The following is a 19,370-nucleotide window of genomic DNA, read 5'->3' on the forward strand; positions in this document are numbered from 1 at the left end:
GAGTAGCCTGCATTTGCACGGAATTGGACAGCAAAATACTACATACTGACCGTCTACAATGTCTTAAAAATGAATACCTTTTTTATGTAACAGCACAAACATTCAGACTAGTAAACACCAGTGTGTCACCAGTGAAGCCTGATCCATTCAGGACGTGGTAGGAAAACGTGAGAACTTTATGTAGAGATCTGTCTCTACTTTTATTTCACTAGCAAAATGTAAGTGATGCAGATGGGAGAAGCTTGCACAGTCAAAAACACGAGGAACACGTGTATTATATTTAGCCCACTTCATCGTCTCACCTTCTTCCCATGGCTTGGAGACAGTTTTGGGGAACCCTCTGTCTATTCTATAGTTGAGAATGTCTCCTTGGACGATCCTCATCTTCCCTGGTGCTGCTTCTGACAGCAGCTGAGGAAAAAAGGAAAGCTCTCATCAGTCACTGTAAACAATTTTAGAGTTGAAGCAGATGTTTGGTGGAACTGATCAACGCTGTTTAATAGACTGGATTATTTACCTCTAGTCCCGGTATAAAGCGGGAATCTTTCTCTACCACAAGAAGGTCTCTGACCCCGGAGTTGAGGATGGAGCGCGTCAGTCCTCCAGGACCTGGACCCACCTCGCACACGTGGGCGTCTGTCAAATCCCCTGCTTGTCGGACTATTTTGTCTGTAAGATGAAAATGTTGACCACTGAGTCAGCCTGCTATGGTAGCGTTAAAATAAAGTCAACTTGGAACTGTGTGGGCGAGAAAAGAGGCTATTCCGGCTGTGTCTTGAAGACCTTGGTCACCCTGAAAGAAGTGAGGGCAGGAGGGTTATGGAAGCACTTTCAGAGAAGAATAGCACCTTTCAGTCGCTGCAATCCTGAGGGTATAATGTGTGTACTGGTGGGTGTTGACTGGTTGAAGGACTTTAATTTAAAGCCATAGCTAGGTACTAAGAAATGCCATGAGACTCAAAAAAGTGGACGAACAATGGATGCACTTTTAGCACTTACTTACACACACGCCACAGAGAGAACTTAAATGCCCTTACTTCATTCCCTCGACCACACCAGTAAAGAAAGCTTCATCTATTCTTTCAGTGCCCTGCTGCGTTTAGGAATCGACCAGAAAAAGGTCAATCGGAAAACCACTAAGCAGCTTTACTACTTTCACTGTGTCAGGATGATGAGACGATGAATGTTCCTGATGCTGTTCTTATGTACTACTTATTTTGATGCCTGCTTGTCTGATTCATTTTAAATGTCTTCCAAAAGAGTTCCAACAATCTTAGTCTTCTAAACCGTGATGCTGTCAGCCAGATCCAGTGTGTTCCCACATTGAGGGGAAATATTCAACAGTGACCTCATGGATCAGAGACTTAGAGTAGATTCATGGCATCTACGGCTAAAGAGAGACAATACAGCTGTCTTCCATTGGAGGGTTTTCAGGAGATCATGTGAGACCTACAAGTATTTTAAAATGTATATACACAACCCACTAATGGACTGGTGGTCCAACATTTAAATGGAAATGAATCCATCCTTCTATCATCAGAATAAAACAAGACAATTTCCGACAGTCTTGGTTAGCAGCTCTCATGAATAATGTAAACCACAGAACTATCCAACCAAATGGCTTTGTGGCAGTCAGGTGCATCCAAATAGAGATTAATGGTGGCGTGTGATACAGCAATGGCTGTCTCGCCGCCAGTGTGATAAAGACGCGGTGCATTAAACCAACAGTCACCTTGTCCAAGGACAAAAAAGCCAGCGCTGCATTACTGATAATCAAATGAAGGTAAGAACTCCAAACAATCGACAGGATCCATTCACATTAGCAGGAGATCTACTCAACCTCACACACACAGAAAAGCCTGTCAGTTCCGATACTAGGAAACACGACTATTTGGAGCTGTGCAATCAAGTGCACAGGAAAAACACGCCATTGTGCCTGTGTGGAGACAAAGTAAGAGGGGAAACTGAGGAAGCAGGCTGGTGCAATGCAGTTAGAGCTGAGGGGGAAACGGTGGAGCAGAGACTGACCTGTGAGTCTCAGGTCCAAGAGGAAGTTCTGTGAGAGTTGCTTCTTGGCTCGCAGTTTGTAGAGTTTTATCAGCTCACTTATCGTGGGCAGAGGAGGTAGGCGGAAAGATGCCACTTTCCCTCGGGCAGCCATGGTGCTCCGTCTGGAATGTATATGGAGGAATTAATGTTAATTACAATCCCATCTCTTCTAGTGAACAACTTCTCATTGACATATACTTCACATACACACCAAGCATCATTATGTCAGATATGGGGATTGAAAAGGAGCAGTTTAGAGAACAGTTCTTAATATTTTTGCATTTCTTTTTAACTTGTGATTTGCCTGTGAGCATCATTCACCTCCTCTATGGTTTGGACCAGGCCATCTTGAAACTGATCTATCTCCTGTTGGTGTGTACTTATGCGATGTGATCTCGGACTTGTCACCCAGCCTGCCAGGCTGCCCTGGCCACCTTCAATTTCATCACTTTGTCTCAGAAAGCCGCCAGTCAGAGCAGCACTCCATTCAAGTTCATTTCCTTCGCTCTATAACACATGATATATATGATAATGTACACAGAATTGCTCTAGTCCATGATGGAGTTTTGCGCTTCAATGAGGAATGGCATTTAAAAAGTGAGCGTCTTGACATTTTCTACAAATAAATTATCTGAGCAAAGTTGAGACATCTGAACTTCAGCAGATTAACACAGGTGTAAAAGCGACACGGTATCATATATATTTTTAAGTGTTACATGGAGCCCAGGAGGAGGAAGACATGAAAAGGGCAACATAATGAAAGATCCTGTGATGTTGGCTGTAGTGAATTCCCAAGAGGTTAGTCTTGACCTTTGGAAATGAAGTGAATGGCAGCTGATGTTATTTTTTCATTTTATAATTCAGTGGGCTTGCTGGTGACTTCATTTTGGCGTTTAGATGTGGACTGTGTGGAAACCTCAAAGAAAGATTTGCTTGGGAACAGAATAAGTTTATTTGTTTAGCGTTCTGAATCCGATAACGTAAACTCTGTCGCCATCTCCTGGTGTATATAGGAAGTACTTAAACACGGATGCCTTAGTGTGCGGAGTATTTTGGGAGACAAAATGTCATTAAACAATACCTGTTTTTTTTACATAACAAGACTAGATTTTGTTCGGATGCAATACTGCTCATGGGACACATTAATAAAATGGACCATAAAACAACAGTGTTTGTTCTTGGGTTTCTTTTCAGAGGATCAACTGCAGCTTGAGGCAACCTGTGCTGTTTGATGTATTTCTGGCATAAATTCTGGTTTCCTCCCATGTTCCAGAATCAAACAGAGCTTATTTGATGACTACATTTGTGTGGCATGCGTAAACAGTCTTCTGTCAACAATTATTCAAGGTGTCCCCTGCACCTCACCCTTACTAGCTGGGATAGGCTACAGTCCATATCACCACTTTCAGGGAACAGAAGAAAGTAGAGATGCACAATTTGACTTCTCACTAATAAAGAGTACCAACCTCTTATCGTTTGACTTGGAAAAACATACTTTCCTGTCATGATAGAGTATGTCTCTCCTCAATGGCACCAACAAGATTTCTATTCACCTACTGTGCTACTGGTCTAAATCTCAGCCATGTACCGCCTTACTGATACAGACAGACAACATCACAGAGCTCAAGTGTTGTCTTGACATCACGAGCTCCCTGTGCACTTTAGTATTTACTTAAGGATTTTATCGCCAACTTTTAAAGCCTGCTTTGGGCAGGCATTTGAAAACATTACAGAAATGCTGAGAGGGCCACAGCATGAGGAAACACGACCTGCAACTCAACTTCTGGAATGCTTAAAAAATTTACTTACTTGTATGTGACGCTGTATTGGTTTCTTGGTTACAACTGTTCCATTTTATTACTCTTTGTATACTCACGTCTACATACATACATACATTTCTTTGGCAACTATGGAACAGCCCTGTGTATTGTATATTTGTGCTCTACATTTTTGTCCTCTAAAGCACTTTGGGTAAAAGATTTCCAAAGGGTGATAGGCAAATATGCATTAATAATGCACATTTTGAAAACATATACATATTAAAAACGCCTTGTATTTTTACATAATTCAGTGGGGTCTTACATGGAGACAAGTAAATGACGTTGGTCTGAAAGCTGTTGCGTCTTAGTCACGATTAGTCAATATTAGCCATATTCTGTGGAGGTATTCGTGATATTAGCTTTGCAATATCATTCATTGACTATCACATTAGTTACTGAGAAAGACGACAATGACAAATATGAAGAGATTCAGTAGTTGTAAGGGGAAAACTGCACTGAACATCAGTGTCAATAAGCATCACTTAGCATCTAAGGCTAACATGGGCAATAAGCAACCACCACTACAAACCCATTACTGTGTTGGTCAGTTAAAACATATAACAGATATAATTAGTCTGCGCCAAAAAGAAACGATTAATTCACAGTAGAACAGAACAAAAGGTTGTAATAATAAAGCCCACGTTTCTCACCGGTGTTATTTTGGTCTCCTTCTCGTTTCCGTTTTCGTCATTCGGTAAATCGTCCAATCGGCGAGCAAGCCCAGCCTAACTCAGCCAATCAAATAGAAATGGGCGGGCCTTGACTTGCCCTTGAGATGCAACTCGTCACCAGAAACTGTTTACACGTTGTGACCGGGAGGTGGCGGCATTTCACTTGGGACCATAAAATCCATTTTATTATTCAGGTGACTGCGATTTTTATTCGTTTTGACAGTGAGACAAGAAGCAGAGTTAGAAGTGGCTGTGTCCAAGACGCTCCGATTTTCGTTAGGAGTGAGTATGAAGGACAGGACGGCACAGGAAGTAACGTTAGACAAAGTTAGGGAGGCCAGACTGAGTTGAACACGCAGAGAAGAGACAGAGATGAGGACGAATATGAAGGAATATAGTTTGATATGATCCAATCTACAGAAAGATAAGCAGTTATGAAGTAATTCTGAACTAGAGACTTATCTTGCTGTTGACACAACTGTTGTCTGGAATGACCCTTTTGTCCTTGTGGTCGTTCCAGCTTCGGTTTTCAACCCACAATGTGTCAGAGGGTGTTGCAGCTCGGGAAGGAAACACTCACTCGCAGGGTTGCACAGATCAGTGGTGTTTTCTCTTTTGCTGTGGCCAACCTTGGTTGAAAAATAGTGTTGCGGTGTTTAGGGTGTGCGTCTGTGAAGTTGCTGCATCAACAACAGCCATCCATTTAAGTCAGCTGAGGCTGATGCTATATATTCTTATCATTTCTTTCTTATTATTTCAATCATTTTTTTAGTCTTTGTTTTTGATAAAATCAATACATTTCTTAGGATATTTAGTGAGATATACCTAACAAGTAACACGTGATGACCCCGTGATGAGAACAAGCGTCAGAAAATGGATGACTAAAACAAATTTCTCAAAAGTTCTGATGTTTTTCCAGACACTCTGCTATTGCGTTAATTTATGACCATGCTTCAATCTCTCAGCAGTGTTCATGCCTTGAGTGAGAAATTGGCTCACAAACTCTAAATATTCCCAGGAATATTAGACAATAAGACGCTGATAAATAGCGTCTCCGGGATCTTGTGGTATTCCGTGGGATGTATCAAGGCTTCGCGAGGAAGTTCAACAGCCCAAAAGTGAAAACAGATGTATAATTTCATCAATTGCCTTGAAAAACATCGATAATAATCGTGTTGTACCCAACTGGACGTAAGCAAAGTGAGATATTTACTTACTTCACTACTTCTGTGGTCGTCTGAGGTGTAATTTATACGAGGAAACTGCTAACTCTTGTGTGAGAGTCATCAGAGTTAAGAAACGACATGATGTAATTTTCATTTCTTCTCAGTGATGATGGTGTGCAGTTGCGGTTTTGAACAATGACTGTTTTTGGAAGTGGAGCCCGTAATTAGTTGAGAAAACATCCGGTGACGGAGACATTACGGGAGAAGTGGCGGAGAGAATCCTGCGGTACAGACAGCGCTTCTGTGAACCGTGCGCCATTGTTTGTTTGCCTTCAAATGAAGTACATAGTTGCCTCGAGATCTTGGACACTGATGGTGAAATATAATGGAACTGGAACACAATTCTGAGCAAAACCTTATCACTGCTTTAGTGAACTAGGAAGACTCAAATAGACCGTAGTTGGGGCGACAAAGGTCAATAGTGGGGTGGACAATGGTCAATATATTGATAGAGTGTCTTAAATCATCCACCAATGGATTAATATGTTTAAAAATTTGAAAAAGACATGGTCAACTATAGTGTTCTCAATACATGGAACGTAGGGTGTTTGAATTTGACTTGCCAAGGATAGACTGAGAAGACTAGGAAGATTAAAGTTAAGAGTTAGAGTTGCAGGGTTAGGAATGAGCAAACAAATTCCAAATTGTCTGAAACCGATGGAAACACATTTGGGAAACAAATGAAATGAACTGGACCTGCAGAGCTACCAGGTCAACACGGGAGAAATAGGTGGCAGAATCTGTACGAAGTTGGTCGACTAGGAAGTTGAAAAAAGGACTGAATCTGATCTAATGAACCATGGTGTTCTCAAAAGACCTGATGAACTCTGAAGACAAAGCACAGTGGGTTGTCGCGGACATCTGCAAGAGACTTGCTAAACTAGGAGGGGTTGGCCAGGAAGTCCATTTGAGAGACAGGAAACAAAGAAGTCAGAAAACTCAATTGGGCATCAGGGACATGTTTAATACATTTGTGGAAGTAAAAAGTCAAAACAACACTGGGAGAAAAAGAAAAACAATAAAGATTAGATAAACTAGGAAGGCTGTACCAGATGAGGAAGTCATAAAAAGAGTTGATAAAAGTTTGAATTAAGCTAGGAAGTCCACAGTAAAGTTCTGATAAATACAGCAGGCAAGACCTTCGTAGATAAAGAACTGCAAAACGGACTTGGTGAACTCTAAATCACTCAAGAAGTACAAGGAAGCAACATCAGACCTGGTAAACTAAAGTCCAAACCGACAAGAATTAGCTGTATGAATTCATTTCCCCTAAAGCTGCAATCTGAGCTCATCTTTGACCTGACCACAAGTATTTTACTTTTGTTTATAAAGGTATCCAAGCAACGGCACAGTTGTTATGATGAGACTTCTGATTGGTTAGTTTTGAATGAGGCAGTGTTTGTTATTACTTCCTCATAAATGCTGTTACAACCTCAGACGATTTATGATCCATCATAAGGCAGATACACGTACAGTTTGGATTTCTATTGTCACCTGACATGTTTTCAGGGAAAGGACGGGCATATAAAGGTAAATCTAAACATTTACTGTGTGTTTCAGTTTGTAGCATTACAAGTGTAACTCCTTTTTTGCCTTGTTTACATGTTCCATGTAAAGAAAAGTTAGAAAAATGGCAACCATTTGGGTCTATGTGCTCAGAGAAGCACAGACAATAACTCTGTCTCAAAAAAAAACAAACAATATACTGAGAATAAAAAATTATATATAAAAAAAACGTTCAAAATCAAATCAACATAAACAGAGCAAATAAAATTTTTTAAATAAACATGCAGTTTTTATTCAACCAAAATTGCTCTTCCAAAAAAAAAAAAAAAGTTTAGTCAATCACACCAAAAACAATTATTTTGATAAACTGATCATTATTTTTAGGTGAAATAAAACTGTAAAAAAATAAATGAATAAATTAAAAATAATTGAATTCAGCTGGTGATAAGGAACGCAAGACAATATAATAATAAATGTGCAAAAATAAAAAACAAAGGAAAAAGGAAATAAAAATACATTTCAAAAGAATTTTTTTTTTTTTTAACTAGATGTAAAGCTATCACTAAATATTCCTGCACTAGACACTAGCAGCACAGCAAAGTTGTTATGAATGAAGTCTGTTGATACAGTTGGTGTGTCGCAGGTACATTATTGACCAGTCTGCTCAGTCACATTACACACTAACACCAGCATTTGCCTCTGACATTTACTTGATCTTTCCAAGTCAAAGCCTCCAACAAGCTACTCCCACAGTGTTTTATCAGACATCTTGTTTTGATTAAAAGTGACCTCCTGCGTTCTGATCGCACTGGTGGGAATAACTAGCTTTCATTTATTCAATGATTAATAACTCGCAGACCTCACAGGGCCCTGGAGGGAAGCACAGTCCGGTGGGCATTATGTACGCGCTGAGATCATAACAAACCTCTTCCTGGCCGACCACATGACATCACTCTGGGTGTGGGAATCATGGCATTCAATCAAAATACACTTCTCATGACCTCATTTTCAATGGAGCCTTGTTGCAGATACCGCATGTTGACCAGTGACGTCAAGAGTGTTTGACAAGCAAATATTTGTCGCTCCTGAAATAGCAGGATGAGACAGTCGGGCTTTCAGCGTGTTGCGCTCTTGATTCAAAGTGATTTATCAGAGGGTCTGACCATGTTGTGTGCGCTCCGTCCGCTGGGGGAAAGCATGACATCAACCCCACACCCACTTAATTTGACAATGAATCGTGCGCTCCAAACTGCATGAGGAGCGCTGACGGAGGGAGTCGGGGTCTATCTGACGTGAACCCTTTATCTGCTCGATTGTTTGCTTCAGTCTCCACCTAGAGATAAGATAATGTCCGGCACACATTTCCGCAACGTACAGAAAGCCTGGATAAATAGCAGAGTGTGTATGTGAGCGTGTATACCTGCGTCTGGATTATAACAACATCAGCAGGCGGAGGGGGAGCCAAGACGGCTGTATAAAAGGCAGCACAAAGTCTTGCACACGTTTGCATCACTCTATCTGGAAGCTATCATTCAAAAAAACATCAGAGGCTTAGCCTGTAAATGAGTTGTGAAAGTTAACAGTATTAAGTTGGATTAACATGCATCATACATCACAAATGAAAACACATGAAGAGGAAGTTGAGTTGAATCAGGTGACGTACAACATACCCACACGCCGATTTCCCTGTCAATACAAACATTAGAATTCAGCATCCCGAACAAACTCCCCTACTCACGGCCACGGACCTTGATGGCCAACTGGCAGTCCATTTGGGGTTGTACATTTTGCAAGGGCAAATGGATAACACCAATAACAAGAGTTGTGCGCGTGGCTACATTCATCTCTGAACATTGTAGAAAAACAGAAACAGAACTGCATTATATCACATCAAGGGGCCAAAGGACTAAACTCGCAGAGTATACTTGTCTTTGTCAGCTCCTGAGGACACCGCAGCCTAGCTAAAATAATGAGTCACAAATTGTTAGTCAGTAACTCATGGATCTCCTGGCCCATCGTGATCTCCCTGGAGAGTTCTTCTCGCACTTCCGCTGCATCGTATACGTGAATGTTTCGAGCTATTCTCACTCTTTAGGCAACTCTCCGCCCCACGGAGGACATTCTGTTCTCACATTTTACATCAAAGTGGAAAAAACAAGCTGTTCAAACTAATAAACTGTCTAAAGCCTCGTCACTAATGGTACAATAAAGTAGTCTATTGTACGGCTCTAGCAGCAAACCTCACATAAACCTGGTTTATGCATCCATAAAGTTAGAGGCTTAAATAAAAGCTGGGTTCCCACTGAATTAGCAAGATTCATTTTCAAAAAAAAAAATCAAGAACCATGTCAGGTGCACAATGCTCTGATCACTTCACAAGTCCAGCACATTTGGATTGCTTTTAAACAGCAGGGCCAACACGGCATTGTGGGCTGCTGAAGTCCTGGAAAGTTTGGCCACGTTCCACTCTCCTCAGTCAGCAGTTGGTGGTTCCTTGGACCGCTGCGAGGAGTCGAGTGGCTTCTGTCACCGGACTTTCCCAGGATGATGGCTCAGCTGTCGTCAAGGGTCAGCGGGGAAGAGTTGGCTCTCCTTGCCCTGCAGCCGAAACATCAGGCATTACAACTAGCTTCAGCTGCTAACGGCACCCGCTCTGGCAGGAGGGCGAGAGTTAAATATAGTGCCGGACTTTTTTAGCCTCCCTGACTCTTGTCAAAGAGAAGGAAGATTGTAGCCCAGTGAAAATATCTGGCGCTGTGACAACGGCGATCATGCTCACACACTTCACTCTCGCTCGAAGACTCTTTATCTAAGACGTTTAAACAAGAGGTGAGCTGTTACTGGAGCAGCAGGAGGAGTGACGGAGAAGGAGAGAGAGTCAGTTGTTGCTCTCCACTCTTCCCTCCCAGCTTAGAGAAACAGAGGAGCCAGGGCTGAGGATGACTCTTTGCATCGCTGAATAGCCAGAAGTCATCGAGAAGAGCAGCGGATAACCGCGGATGATTCAGAGCTTTTCTATCTCTCTACTGTTTCACTCTGCCTGACTGACAGTTTGAATCTGGGGCGACACTTCAACAGGTAGGACCCACAAACATGCTTCTTTCTCAGCACTTTGTCTCATTGAATGGCTTGATAAATGATATCCGCTCTACTGAATGCCTCAGTTGGCATGGACGCGCATCACAATGTGTCACAGACAGAAGCCAGAGGGTCGTGAATCAAACATTGCTGGGTGATCAATCCAGCGTTGCTTTATGAATGAGACCATTTAACACGTGGATGGTGTCTGGTTTTCAAGTGGGCGCAAAAGCCCTCCGACAACAAGGGCTCATGGTTCACTCTGCCTGGTGGGAGTGATGTTATTCTATTTATTGGGTCATTAATGATAATGCTATTCAGCAGTAATAAAGAATGTAGTGTGTCAGCCGATGGAGAACATAATTCCTTAACTGTGTTGCCTTACTGACCTTTCCTTACTAAGGATAGAATCACACTAGTTATCCGGAAAATAGTGACGTTGTTGTGTCACTTAGCAACTGCTACCATGCTCTTTAAACTAATAAGCACAAAGCTAACACAAGATAATAACAGAAATTAGCAACACTTTTATCTCTCTTGACTTTGATATTTGCCAGTTGGGGTCAAGTCTGCTTAAATCAAGCACGGTCAGGGATGAAACCTCCCCTGAAGATGTTTGCGGTGTGCCACGTTAACAACAAGAAGACACCATTTTTAAAGAAACTTTTCATCAACCTCACAGTTTGTCTCAAGTATTTCACGATCAAAGAGCATCACATGAATTATGATGCGTTGAATTGCAAAGATCATTGATAAATCTAATGACAATAAATCATGTTTTTACAAGTTTGCCCGTCATATAATGTATTATACTTTGCACACGGACCACCTTCCTTTGTTTTTGGTGTAAGGCTTTTATACGGTTCATGCCAGATGCCAACTTGATCTATGGCATCTGTCCTCCAAAATCCCTGAATTTTGCTGGTGTATCTATTCCTTTCGAATAAAGAGGTAATGGATCTTCTTTTTGGCGTTCACCAGTGCTCGGCACTAGTAAAGATTCATTCAGATTCATTTGTTGGTTTCATTTGGTGGCACAAAAGGAAGCATGGAGAGGAACTCAGTGAAAATCCTGGTTACCTAATGTAACCGCAGTTCTAAGAATATGTGTGGCGCCCTCTAACTGCTTTCGCTATTGGTTAATCCACGCCGGCGTGGATTCGAGGGCGAAGCATATTTATCATCGAACTTAGTGCTACACGCTGATGATCTCAGGACACATTGTTGGACCTTAAATAGCATGTAGCATTCGGTAGCCATTACCTTGCGTGCTATTGTCAACGTCACTATATTGTCCACAGTCCAACTGAAGAACCCATGGTATTGATACAGCTGATTCCTTTAATGATATCGCCACGAGCTTGAGTACTGTAACGTCCACCTCTCTATGTAAGTCGATGAGGCAAAACATGAACTGACAGCTTGAGTGTAGGCTCCCTGAAAAAGTGAATTGGTTCAGAGTGGCCACGTCAATTCATAATAGTCACAAGAAAAACATACAAGAAACAAACAAAAAAAACTATTTAGACTGAGTAACAGAAGCAATATTGGTGAGTTCTTTAGCAACAAGTTGCTTGTACATCTCTAAGAAGTTGGTGGTTAAAATATAATGGTGGATTTTTTGTGAGTTGTTGTGAGTAGCTAACCGAAACCAAAGACAGTTTTGACTTTCAGCTCATAAGCTGCGCTTGTACCTTTCATCAAACCCATCACTGTGTGGTATTGTGCTGCAACTGTGCTACATATGGAGAAGAGGTCGCCCTCTAGCCTCACTCCTGTTACCATTAAATGGAACAAGCAAAGGGGCGACGTGCACCCGCCCGCCTGTCATTTTCACTGGAGAAGTACAAATCGTGACGCAGTCCTCTGCTAAGTGTCTTTCACCGATCCAGCGGGGTGACATCTTTCATCCTGCACATATTTATGGGCTGGAACGATGCTCAAATGAATTTCATTTTATCCACATGAAATCATCGGGAGACACATGGTTCCTGCTAGCCTCTGTGCATTTGTCAAGACACACATCAACTGAAAAGAAAATATGAATCGTCCCAACATGGGAATCTGCTGCGTGACCTGGATTGTCAAGAGTCCAGAGACAACCTCACCCTTATCCTCCCGCCGCCTCCCACCCTCTCCAGCTGATGTGACATCACCCAACACAAAGACAACTGGGAGCGGATGACTCTGTCTTCACTCCGAGTCTGGTTTGATAAAGCTGCGGGAGCGTCATCCCGTTTTATAAAAGACACATTTAGGAATTTGAACCAGCAGTTATCAGTCCCGCAAATATATCAGTCCTGAATGTAAATCAATGACTTGCCCTATATTTAACTGAGATTGGGTGCCTGCCAAAGTGCTATTGATTTGAAAGGCAGCCTACTGTATATAGAGCTGACATATCACTCAGCCGGACATATTGACATTGCTTAATGCCTTGTAATCTAGTTTCTCTTACACTAGCATTTTTGCCATCTGTTAAACCACAGATTTAGTCAGGACTCCTATCACACTACCAAGGTTCTAGTTCCTGAACCGATGCTGTTCTGGATTCTCAGAACCTTGGAGTGTTCTATAGAACCATTGATGCAAGTTGAAGCGGAACCTAAGTGGGAGGACGCTATACAGTGTTACTCAGAAGGAAGCAAAGAACTCACCAGCGAAATAGGTCCAATATTCTGTTAGCGTGTACACAAGTATTTGTTTTCATCCATATGAACAATACTTGAGTTGAGAGAAGACGCGGGGTGTGACACACCCGAAAAAACAATCGAAATGACCCCCTCTGTAAAACTGCCATCTCCCTTTGCATCCCTCCTCTTTTTATAGTAAATGCTATCAACACGCCAACAGACAAGGATCAACAACATTGCCCACACACACCCCGCTAAAAACACACCGTCATTTTGGGTGGCTGGTGTTCAAGTCAGAAGAAAGGGCAAAAATGGCAACAAATATTATTGTAGTGATCACAGAAGTTATCATCTTTGATGTGTCTCGTCCAATAAAAAATATATTTTCCTTGTGGAACATTTAGAGTTCACTATCATTGGCCTGGTTAGTGTTCTAGTTGTTGGCACTTGTTCCCGCCTAGCTTAAGGTGACTTTCAAAATTCATGCAATGGGCTGATAGAGAGGATCTTCAGTCTAAGATTGAAGTAAAAAATCTGTTCCAGAAGGGGCGCATGGAAAAAGAGTGAAAAAGGGATGGAGCATGAGCACCACGAGGGCTGTATCAGTTTGTGTCAGGAATGCAGCCCTCAAACTCTTTATTTTTTTATTTTTTTAGAACACCACAACTGAATAGAACATGGTCCCCAATGATGTCACGGTTTGTGAGCTTGAACCAACTTTTTAGGGTTCCAGAAGTGAAGCGATTTCTCGGCTTCCGAACCACTTTTTTCCTGAACATGGCCGCCTATTCAAAATTATGGGAGAATAAAACCAGAACCGAGCGGTATCAGTGTGAAAGGCATCTGAGTGAAAATAAAGCTTTTGCTGTGCTTTTTTTAAAGGGTTCAATAAACTTGTGGGAAAAGCAAAAAGATTGTGAGAACTCTATGTTGCCTGGTTTAGAGTGGGGTTAGTTACTCCAGGCGTTACAGTACACACAGCAAGAAATAAAAATCCAAATAAGAAAAGAATTGAAAGTTGGGTAACACATTGATAAACTGTCAACACAGCCTGCTGTCATCACACAATCACTCTGCCTATTAACCATAAAAACTGAATGCCGTACGTACCAAAAGCTTATTCAGAAGTTGAAAACTTAATGCATACTTATGTTAAACTGGCATTCACCAACACAAAACTCTTCCTGGGACAGACAAAGTATTAAAAAATAACTATCAGTGTCATAAATAGCTGGACAGCTTTGTGGACCTTTCTTCACTTGACTATAGAATAGATAGATAGGTCCTTGTGCTAGACTTTGGAAAACTCCTACAGTAACTGTGATCATTTTTGTTGCCAAGGCAACCTAGCGATGGACATAGATACAAACACATCCCCTGACTGCAAGTACCTATTTGTCTCTCAGTAGTGAGAAGCTGAAAACCTAAGGAAACCCAAGCCAGTGGCTGCGGTATTCCCTTGTACCCCCTCACTTGTACTGGTCTCCCTATCTTCAGGAGTGGCAGCCATATTTTATATTGGCCTGCAGGGCCTCACCAACAGCTGCCAGTGACACATGCGCAGCTCCACAAGCATAAGAGCCACTGCACTTGAATTCCAGAAATGTGCCTCAGACACATTTGGATATTCCACAGAACAGTGGAGCTAATAACTCATGCTTAAAATAGCGCTTTGAAATGCAAACCCGAGATCCTGTCCTGATCACTCAGGCAGAGGATTGGTTAATTGGAGGGGAAAAGTTCCCTCGGTTGGTTTTCTAATCACGGGGAAATGAGATACAAGATACATTTGTTAGGTGTCATCAGGTTAGCTCTTTGCTGCCAACTTCCTCGCCACCAAACATGAGAGATCAGGTGGTGTTTGCTGAAGCTCAATTTGATCTGTTCACGCGAGAGAGCTGGTGGACACGCTGATGCTTCCTTCTGACTGGATTGACAGGTTTACACAATTTGGATTGGAGCTGGTTCTGCTCAAGGCCTGTGTTCAGGCTTGAGATAATATTTTGGGAAAGTATGTGGCACTTGCAAGTGCAAGTCTTATCCCAGTTACTAGGGGCGAGAGGCGGGGGAGACCCTGGACAGTCCATCTCTGGGCACATCAAAACAATACAAAACAAAACAAAAGCTATGTTATACAAACTTCTGCATGTTTTTGGACTGTGGGAACAAACCTGAGTTCATAAAAAACAGGAGCCCTGGGGGCTACTATTCCCACCATTTTGTATCGTGTAGCCTGAAGAGGTTGAGATGAGGGTTAAAAGCTTTGGCAGTTAAAACGGACTGTTCCTCAAGGCATGGCCACCATGACGCCTGAATGACCTTTCTGGTTTGTGAAAATCCCACAACTGAGGAAGCATTTATTTGATATTCAAAGTGTGTCCTGACACCACATCCGTTCATAGTCTCTCTACCCATGACTGAACTTCATTTCACCAAGCCCAGGATTCAGGAATGACTGAACTTCAGGATATAACTGAAGATCATGGTGGAACCTCAGTGTCAATGTGGGTGACACATAAAGGTGACACGCGTGTTTACCGGCAGTTACTCATCGGCGCGGTGACGGTGTGATGAACTCATTGTGAACTCATTGTTAAGGAAAGGAGCGCATGTTTCAAAAATATTCCTTAGCCACCCCTCACCAGTTTGAGCAGACTCGGCAGACACGGAATACAACATCTCTCATTTCTGGAAACGTGGCTCTTCCATAAAACCTGACCTCAGGGTTCACCAGTCGTCCAGGCAAATGACAAGATGTCCATCAACATGCAGGAACACACTGAGGGGCTTTGTACGATCGCATGGGAAACACTGTGCAGCAGGGAAATCTTCAGTCAGCTACACTGATATCTTGGAACGTTCCTTGTCAGAAAAAAAAACCCTCTTAAATAAACTGTATTTTATTTGTGTTGTCATGCGTCAGTGGTTGCCAAGTGCTTTAAGGCAAGGAACATTTATAGCACCTCATAAAGTCACATGTGGCTTGTAATATGAATATATCAACTTAATTTATTTTTTTTACTCCCTTTGGACTCCTAAAACAAATAAATCTTGAGAAAGTATGACTACTTTCAGATAGCTATGGTTGACAGTGTACACACAGAGCAGGAGTTATCGGTCTTCTGATGTAGAGCACTAGACTTAAAAGCTACTTTTTATTCCGCCTTGAATCATCTGGAGTCATTCTAGTCTACTCCCATCTTGACTTCAAAAATGTCTGCATGTAATGAAGTGCTTTTAAAGGAATTCAAATCCATCAGAATTCTTTGGCATTAATCTGAAATAGCTTTTACCTCATACGTTATAATGAAAAAGATGAAACTATTCTGAAATTCTTGGACATCGACTTAAATGTGTTCTTGAAAAGAAGCTGAAGCTTTAAACGTTGCATGGAAATTGACTCACTTACAGTAGAAGTGACTTTATTTTGGTGAAGTTTCCAAAGGTTTGTTTGGATTTACGTACATTGTTGCGTGTGACAACGGTGAGAAAACGTGGACATTTTGAATGCGTTCTCATTCCACTCCATTCCATGCTATTTCTTCTTCGGTCTCCTGTGTGTGTCTTTTGAAAGCTTTGTGACGCTACTGCCACCTGCTGTCCGCACATTTCCACTGCCTTTCTAGTTTTTAAGGAATCTGTTGAACAACAGAACATTCAAAGAAGTTAGCCCTTTAAATCACAATAATATTTTTGTCAATAATAAAAATATATTGACTCTCAACTTTTAATTTTTTAAGTCAGTCTTTTAATGGGAAAACAAGAGTAGTGTGAAAACAGCAACAAATCTTCAGCAACTTCTTTGTCGTTCAAAGTTTGCTCACATTTAAGCATGATGTTTAGCTTCTTAACAGAACCTTGTTTAGCTTTGGCTTGTAAAATAAATGAATTGAAGGTAGCTGCGTTCTTTCACATCAGGCATCTCAAACTGAAGGCCAATAATGTACCAATTACAAATCCCTTCTGGTAACATTCCCATAATGCACTGGAATAGTTTGGGTTCTTAATGTGAACCAGTGGTATATGTGTATCTGTCTCTTTTGACAGTCGCTGAAACCTTTGGTTTCTCCTTTGATTCTCAATGTGACGTTGTTTTGCTCATGAACTTCAGTGTGTTTTCAATTTGTGACCAATTGAACGACACCCTGACTGTGAATATTTTACTGGCTTTTGTTCTCTGTGTGCCCACAAATACACATGTGACAGCTGGACTCGCCCCAAGCTCACAGAAACATTTAAATTTAGGCCCAGGCCTTGAATGGGAGTCCGCCAACAAGAGCCTATTAGAGGAGGGTGATGTACTGTGTGCGGGTCCATCAACGACATTGTGTTGATGGTTCACATGCCTTGAATGAAGATCTAAGTTGTCAGACTTGAGGCTCATAGTCTGCTGGCTATTTTTTATTTTCCATATAGACAAGTAGGAATGTTGCAGGCGCTGATGGAATGCAGCTCTTCTGACATTGGAATTTCCATTTGTTGTGCAGAGAAATTCACCAGTGTCGCTACATCAGCCAGTATGAATGAATGTACAGAATATTCTCTTGCATATGTCAAATTAGAAGATTTAGTGATGTAAAATAGTAGTGAACAAAAAGTGTTTTTTTGTTTTTGTTTTTGTTTTTACGAGAACAATTGGCTTGAAATGGCTACTTAGTTGAGGATCAGGATTTGTTTTGAATGATCAAATGTGTCAATACTGAAGGGGATTTCCCAAACACTGTGTTTACCTGTCTGATGAATCAGGTGGGAGGAGCCACCTGCAGGTCAGGGGAACAACTCTCTCAAAATACATTGGGTTGAACTGAGGATAGAGTAACTTTTTCTCAAATAATAGAGGGAAAAAATGAGCTCCAGAGAGGGCGCTTTTCTCATGCAGGGATAAAATGCGTGGCGGTTGAGACACCACTAGGAGTCCATCTGCGCACGTTCCTCTACCTTTTACGCTATTTTGAGTCCTGCATCGTCGGAAACTGTAGCAATGAAATATAAAATTCCTCAGCGTTGATATTTCGAGGCGACAATTTTAGGTACACCCAAGGCATCTTGCTCACTTGTCAAACAGTAACAGCGCTGTAAAGTGAAACTACTAGATACTGTAGTATCTCTGGATTCACATGGCATGTACCCAGAGGGTAAAAATAGCCGAGCATGGTGTCATCAATTTTGTCAACAGCACTTAAGACCTGCTCGTGAGTCATTCACTGTACTGCACGCTCTCATGCCAGCGGCGTCAGTTTATCGCGTTGATATGTATCTATTATCTTTGGCAAAATAGAGAAATAGCGATCAGCTTAATAAAAGTGTGGTTGAAAACAGATAATGTAACGGATAATGTAATGTGGCTGAAAGCTCACGCAGTCAGAGAGCATGAGGCATGAGTTCAGTCAGATCAGAGACTCAATGTAGAGCTTCTGCTTCCTGGCAGGGAGTCAAATACGCTATATCCATTGAGTCTTTCTGAGGGACTCATGTACCACATTCTGTTTCTGGCAGGGGAAAGATGAGATCCAAGAGCAGCGGGGTGGAGCGCCCTGTCAGCGCACTTCTTGGGATTCCACAAACTGATCAGCCAGAGCCGGACCTTCCTCTGCCTGGAAAGGGCTTGAAGGTCAAAGTGGACGAGTTAAAGCTGGAGGCCATCCCTGACAAAGAGAAGCAACTGTTGCATCCTAAAGAGACCGAAGGAAGCAGAGGAGGATCTATCATGAATCTACCCAAAGAGGAGCTGCTGAAACTGTTGGGCATTATGGAAGGAGAGGTGCAGGTGAGTTCATGAGATTCCAGCTGGGTTAAAATGATGAAGTCAGTGCTACAGCACCCTCGTGTGGTGGAAAATGACAGTACAAGGTGTGCTGCTTCTGTGATATGTGATGTCTTCTAGGCAAGAGAAGATGTTATCGGTATGCTCAAGACCAAACGAGCTCCACCAGTCTCACTTGAATCACAGTACGGGGCCGGCGTGTCTGGCTCGGCCCTGCAGGCCCTGCAGAGGGACAGAGATCTCACCGGAGCAAAGCCGCACAAACAGAGCGTCTATCACAAGCCTATGATCGAGGTCAGTCACTGTTTCACACCTCATCACTCCATCGCTTCAGGTCCTGTAATGTTCTCTCTACCTGACGTTTTCAGCTGGAACGTCTGCAAGAAAAGCACAAGGAGACCTACCGGCGGATGCTGAGTCAGCTGCTGCTCGCGGAAAAGTGCCACCGCCGAACCATTCACGAGCTGGACACTGAGAAGCGCAAACACGTCGACTACATGAACAAGAGTGATGACTTCACCAACCTTCTGGAGCAGGAGAGAGAGAGGTGGCAATATGCTTTACTAAAACTAACTTCAGCAAACTCCGCATGAAAGAGACGCCACATTTTGTTGTCATGACTT

The 19,370-nt window shown here is 42.1% G+C and overlaps 2 protein-coding genes across 5 annotated transcripts in view; one reads left to right on the forward strand and one right to left on the reverse strand.

Annotated features, from left to right (window-relative positions):
* tfb1m (transcription factor B1, mitochondrial) overlaps positions 1–4,566 on the reverse strand; it is a 47,854-nt gene extending 43,288 nt beyond the window's left edge. For all 3 annotated transcript variants that reach the window (XR_008412616.1, XM_053844353.1, XM_053844354.1), the window contains exons 1-4: positions 4,520–4,566; positions 2,029–2,171; positions 518–669; positions 303–411 (exon numbers count right to left, since the gene is read on the reverse strand). Coding sequence is in view for 2 of the 3 variants with exons in the window: in XM_053844353.1 (XP_053700328.1) it covers positions 303–411; positions 518–669; positions 2,029–2,161 (394 nt within the window). In the remaining variant the exon portion in view is untranslated. The remainder of the gene's footprint in view (positions 1–302; positions 412–517; positions 670–2,028; positions 2,172–4,519) is intronic.
* Positions 1–19,370, forward strand: part of LOC128746950 (filamin-A-interacting protein 1-like) — a 52,996-nt gene that overhangs the window by 24,510 nt on the left and 9,116 nt on the right. The window contains exons 1-4 of one of the 2 annotated variants that reach the window (XM_053844351.1): positions 8,957–10,350; positions 18,480–18,750; positions 18,868–19,041; positions 19,116–19,294. In XM_053844351.1, coding sequence (XP_053700326.1) covers positions 18,487–18,750; positions 18,868–19,041; positions 19,116–19,294 — 617 coding nt within the window. In that variant the 5' untranslated portion in view covers positions 8,957–10,350; positions 18,480–18,486. Of the gene's footprint in view, positions 1–8,956; positions 10,351–18,479; positions 18,751–18,867; positions 19,042–19,115; positions 19,295–19,370 lie in introns of those variants that run through there. The other variant, XM_053844352.1, reaches the window with a different exon arrangement.

This window comes from Synchiropus splendidus, chromosome 16 (assembly GCF_027744825.2).
Source record: "Synchiropus splendidus isolate RoL2022-P1 chromosome 16, RoL_Sspl_1.0, whole genome shotgun sequence".
In the NCBI taxonomy this organism is placed as follows: Eukaryota; Metazoa; Chordata; class Actinopteri; order Syngnathiformes; family Callionymidae; genus Synchiropus; species Synchiropus splendidus.